This window comes from Procambarus clarkii, chromosome 84 (genome assembly GCF_040958095.1).
Source record: "Procambarus clarkii isolate CNS0578487 chromosome 84, FALCON_Pclarkii_2.0, whole genome shotgun sequence".
In the NCBI taxonomy this organism is placed as follows: Eukaryota; Metazoa; Arthropoda; class Malacostraca; order Decapoda; family Cambaridae; genus Procambarus; species Procambarus clarkii.
In genome coordinates, this window is record NC_091233.1 from 17100868 (window position 1) to 17106411 (window position 5544).

At 48.6% G+C, this 5544-nt stretch overlaps 1 protein-coding gene across 1 annotated transcript; it reads left to right on the plus strand.

The window, feature by feature from the left end:
- The first annotated feature begins 673 nt into the window (after window positions 1-673).
- LOC138358593 (hornerin-like) lies at window positions 674-3537 on the plus strand. The gene is made up of 2 exons (XM_069316661.1): window positions 674-790; window positions 2092-3537. Exons 1-2 carry the CDS (start codon window positions 674-676, stop codon window positions 3535-3537), a joined length of 1563 nt encoding a protein of 520 aa, XP_069172762.1.
- Window positions 3538-5544: the final 2007 nt, after the last annotated feature.

Below are 5544 nucleotides of genomic sequence, written 5' to 3' on the forward strand. Positions count from 1 at the left end.
GGTAACACTCAGTACTCTAGTCCACTACACACTGGTGGTGGGTGATCATCCTCCGCCCCTTGTTGCTCTCCAGGAGTGTGGAAATCTGTCCCCTCCCCCCCTCCCCCTTTTCTCCCCCCCCCCACCCTTTCCTCCCCCTTCCATCTCCCCCTCACCCCTTATACTCCCCATTACCGCCACTCTCCCTCCCCCCCCCCTGACCCATCTCACCTATTCAGCACCTATTCCCACCCTTGCAATTTTTTGCTTCCATGTTAACCGCCTTTTCATTAGTTCTTCGCCTCTCCTTTCTTTTATCGTCGAGTCTTTCATACTTCTACCTTTCACTGCCCTCTTCTTCTCCCTCTACGTTCCTCCTTCTATACCAGTCCAACCACTTGGGTCGGACGGTAGAGCGACGGTCTGGCGTCATGCAGGTCGGCGTTCAATCCCCGACTGTCCACAAGTGGTTGGGCACAATTCCTTCCCCCCCGTCCCATCCCAAATCCTTATCCTGACCCCTTCCCAGTGATATATAGTTATAATGGCTTGGCGCTTTCCCCTGACCTCTCCTCCTCGTTTTAAAACAGTGATTCACATAACAAGGAAGGCAACTATGAGGAGAAACTGCTAAGCCACGATATCTTCAACACATGGAAGGGACACGAAAATAAGATAGCAGCCGGGAGAGGACATGGAAGGTGTAATGCCCAACCGCTTTGACCGTTGGGGCTCGAACGAAGGCCTGGCAGAGGCATCGAGGGATGAGCCAACAGCATCTAAAGAGATCAGTCAACATCATCTTGTCAAGGTATGAGTCATTCACTTCTGATTGTCAAGAAGATTTGCTTCGTATTTAATCAGCATCTTTCCAATACGTTCGGAAAGATGTATTGGAAAGACAGAAGGCAGATTTGCAACTGACTCAGCTACTGTCTCAGCTACTGTCTCAGTTATTGTCTCAGCTACTGTTTCAACAACTATCTCAACTAGTGTCTCAACAACTGTCTCAGCTGCTGTCTCAGCTGCTGTCTCAACAACTGTCTCAACAACTGTCTCAGCAACTGTCTCAACTAGTGTCTCAACAACTATCTCAACAACTATCTCAACAACTATCTCAACTAGTGTCTCAACAACTATCTCAACAACTATCTCAACAACTATCTCAACTAGTGTCTCAACAACTATCTCAACAACTATCTCAACAACTATCTCAACAACTATCTCAACTAGTGTCTCAACAACTATCTCAACAACTATCTCAACAACTATCTCAACAACTATCTCAACAACTATCTCAACAACTATCTCAACTAGTGTCTCAACAACTATCTCAACTAGTGTCTCAACAACTATCTCAACTAGTGTCTCAACAACTATCTCAACTAGTGTCTCAACAACTATCTCAACTAGTGTCTCAACAACTATCTCAACTAGTGTCTCAACAACTATCTCAACTAGTGTCTCAACAACTATCTCAACTAGTGTCTCAACAACTATCTCAACAACTGTCTCAACAACTATCTCAACAACTATCTCAACAACTATCTCAACTAGTGTCTCAACAACTATCTCAACTAGTGTCTCAACAACTATCTCAACAACTGTCTCAACAACTATCTCAACTAGTGTCTCAATAACTATCTCAACTAGTGTCTCAACAACTATCTCAACAACTATCTCAACAACTATCTCAACTAGTGTCTCAACAACTATCTCAACTAGTGTCTCAACAACTATCTCAACTAGTGTCTCAACAACTATCTCAACAACTGTCTCAACAACTATCTCAACTAGTGTCTCAATAACTATCTCAACTAGTGTCTTAGCAACTGTCTCAGCAACTGTCTCAGCAGACTTACTCGAGACATAAACTTACTGGAGATAAATTGTCATCCACAGTTCCTCGGAAATCAACATTCCACTCACTTGGGCTGTAGGAGCCTCCAACCGCTGACCCCTCGTGTGTAAGTTCGAGCTCTATCGAACAAGCCATTGAATAATCTTAATAAAATGCCATCCTAGCGGACAATCTTGTCCTAGAGCCCAGGGGGAGATTAGACATAGCCGAAGTACTACATATCAAGTAATCTCCTTTGGTCACTCGGCCAGTCAGGGCCAGCAGAGGGTCACTCGGCCAGTCAGGGCCAGCAGAGGGACACTCGGCCAGTCAGGGCCAGCAGAGGGTCACTCGGCCAGTCAGGGCCAGCAGAGGGTCACTCGGCCAGTCAGGGCCAGCAGATGGACACTCGGCCAGTCAGGGCCAGCAGAGGGTCACTCGGCCAGTCAGGGCCAGTAGAGGGTCACTCGGCCAGTCAGGGCCAGGAGAGGGTCACTCGGCCAGTCAGGGCCAGCAAAGGGTCACTCGGCCAGTCAGGGCCAGTAGAGGGTCACTCGGCCAGTCAGGGCCAGCAGAGGGTCACTCGGCCAGTCAGGGCTAGGAGAGGGTCACTCGGCCAGTCAGGGCCAGCAAAGGGTCACTCGGCCAGTCAGGGCCAGGAGAGGGTCACTCGGCCAGTCAGGGCCAGCAAAGGGTCACTCGGCCAGTCAGGGCCAGCAGAGGGTCACTCGGCCAGTCAGGGCCAGCAAAGGGTCACTCGGCCAGTCAGGGCCAGCAGAGGGTCACTCAGCCAGTCAGGGCCAGGAGAGGGTCACTCGGCTAGTCAGGGCCAGCAGAGGGTCACTCGGCCAGTCAGGGCCAGCAGAGGGTCACTCGGCCAGTCAGGGCCAGGAGAGGAACACTCGGCCAGTCAGGGCCAGGAGAGGGTCACTCGGCTAGTCAGGGCCAGCAGAGGGTCACTCGGCCAGTCAGGGCCAGCAGAGGGACACTCGGTCAGTCAGGGCCAGCAGAGGGTCACTCGGCCAGTCAGGGCCAACAACGGGCCACTCGGCCAGTCAGGGCCAGCAGAGGGACACTCGGTCAGTCAGGGCCAGCAGAGGGTCACTCGGCCAGTCAGGGCCAGGAGAGGAACACTCGGCCAGTCAGGGCCAGGAGAGGGTCACTCGGCCAGTCAGGGCCAGCAGAGGAACACTCGGCCAGTCAGGGCCAGCAGAGGGTCACTCGGCCAGTCAGGGCCAACAACGGGCCACTCGGCCAGTCAGGGCCAGCAGAGGGTCACTCGGCCAGTCAGGGCCAGGAGAGGGTCACTCGGCCAGTCAGGGCCAGCAAAGGGTCACTCGGCCAGTCAGGGCCAGGAGAGGGTCACTCGGCCAGTCAGGGCCAGCAAAGGGTCACTCGGCCAGTCAGGGCCAGCAGAGGGTCACTCGGCCAGTCAGGGCCAGCAGAGGGTCACTCGGCCAGTCAGAGCCAGGAGAGGGTCACTCGGCTTGTCAGGGCCAGCAGAGGGTCACTCGGCCAGTCAGGGCCAGCAGAGGGTCACTCGGCCAGTCAGGGCCAGCAGAGGGTCACTCGGCCAGTCAGGGCCAACAACGGGACACTCCGACACCTCGTGTGAAATAACCAATCGTCCTGCTCTTGCGAAACGACTTTGGTCGAGTAATTGGTACACTGTGTTCATGCTTGTTCACTGGGAAGCGGTCAACCACATTGGCAATTGAATCAAGGAACCACGAAATGTTATGATCCAAGTTCAATTTTCTCTCTGTCTGTCTGTCTGCTCACACCTAGTTGTGCTTGCGGGGGTTGAGCTCAGGCTCTTTGGTCCCGCCTCTCAACTGTCAATCAACTGGTGTACAGGTTCCTGAGCCTATTGGGCTCTATCATATCTACACAGTATCTCTGGTATCCAACCAGGTAACATCACTGACAAACACAATGACTGAACCTTATAGGCACAGTAATTCGACTATCAGTGCAGTAATGTAGTAGTTGGCATGAAGAGCCGGTCGGCCGAGCGGACAGCACGCTGGACTTGTGATCCTGTGGTCCCGGGTTCGATCCCGAACGCCGAGAAACAATGGGCAGAGTTTCTTTCACCCTATGCCCCCTGTTACCTAGCAGTAAAATAGGTACCTGGGTGTTATTCAGCTGTCACGGGCTGCTTCCTGGGGGTGGAGGCCTGGTGGAGGACCGGGCCGCGGGGACACTAAAGCCCCGAAATCATCTCAAGATAACCTCAAGATATCCGGAAGACCTGGGATGCCAGGACAAGGCAGGACTGACGCTAGCCGTTAGTTTCGCGTTATTGCATGCAGGAGCGGCTCCGGCAGCATTACGTGCGTATGGCCTGAACCAGACAGGAATACATTACCTCCGGTGGGGACATTACTTGTGAAATAACAGTTCTCTACTAGAATACAACGCCACGTGTGTTATACAACATCTGTATTACTGTATATGGCAGATCTGAAATACATCCACTCAATTGCAGGGTACAGATCGTGCGGACTATCGTCGCAATACTCTTAATGTGTTAAACTCTCTCTGTATTACATTGCTTTACAGACGTAATACTGTGATTCATTTTAATATTCTGGTCACAAGGTATATTGCTACAGTACCAGGCGAGGCCCCGCCTCTTAAACAATATTTTATATTATATATATATATATATATATATATATATATATATATATATATATATATATATATATATATATATATATAATGTCGTACCTAGTAGCCAGAACGCACTTCTCAGCCTTACTATGCAAGGCCCTGATTTGCCTAATAAGCCAAGTTTTCCTGAATTAATATATTTTCTCTAATTTTTTTCTTATGAAATGATAAAGCTACCCATTTCATTATGTACTGAGGTCAGTTTTTTTTATTGAAGTTAAAATTAACGTAGATATATGACCGAACCTAACCAACCCTACCTAACCTAACCTATCTTTATTAGGTTAGGTTAGGGTTAGGTAGACGAAAAAGTTAGGTTAGGTTAGGTAGGTTAGGTAGTCGAAAAATAAATTAATTCATGAAAACTTGGCTTATTAGGCAAATCGGGCCTTGCATAGTAGGCTGAGAAGTGCGTTCTGGCTACTAGGTACGACATATATATATATATATATATATATATATATATATATATATATATATATATATATATATATATATATATATATATATATAGCTATATATATATATATATATATATATATATAGAGCTATATATATATATATATATATATATATATATATATATATATATATATATATATATATATATATATATATATATATATAGCTCAAGCCCTAAGGGAGAAACACCCACCCAGGGCTCCGCGTGAGGACGACATTGTACAAGTGGGGGCTACCGGAGCAGAACCTCTCTGGGTGGCTGAATCTGTGGTCCATAAAGCAGCCATGTCTTTCCCTACAGGATCAGCAGGTGGGTTCACAGGACTAAAACCCAACCACCTCAAGCAAATGCTCAACCCTGCACTGGGTGACATTGCAAAGAACCTCTTGGTGGAACTAACCAGATTCACCAACACATGTCTAGCTGGCAACATACCAGCGTCCATAAGACCTATCTTTTTTGGAGCATCTCTCTGTGCTCTAAAGAAAAAGGATGGAGGGATCAGGCCAATAGCTGTGGGCAATTCTCTCCGGCGTCTCGTCAGCAAAGGCAGCTGCAAGAACAGTTAGTGATGCAGCGGCCA

What these genes read in the sequence shown, in the direction of transcription:
- LOC138358593 (XM_069316661.1), top strand. Translation starts at nt 674, where the DNA reads ATGGAAGGTGTAATGCCCAACCGCTTTGACCGTTGGGGCTCGAACGAA. An exon ending in GTCAACATCATCTTGTCAAG is followed by an intron (nt 791 to 2,091) that starts GTATGAGTCATT and finishes TCACTCGGCCAG; the next exon opens with TCAGGGCCAGCAGAGGGTCA.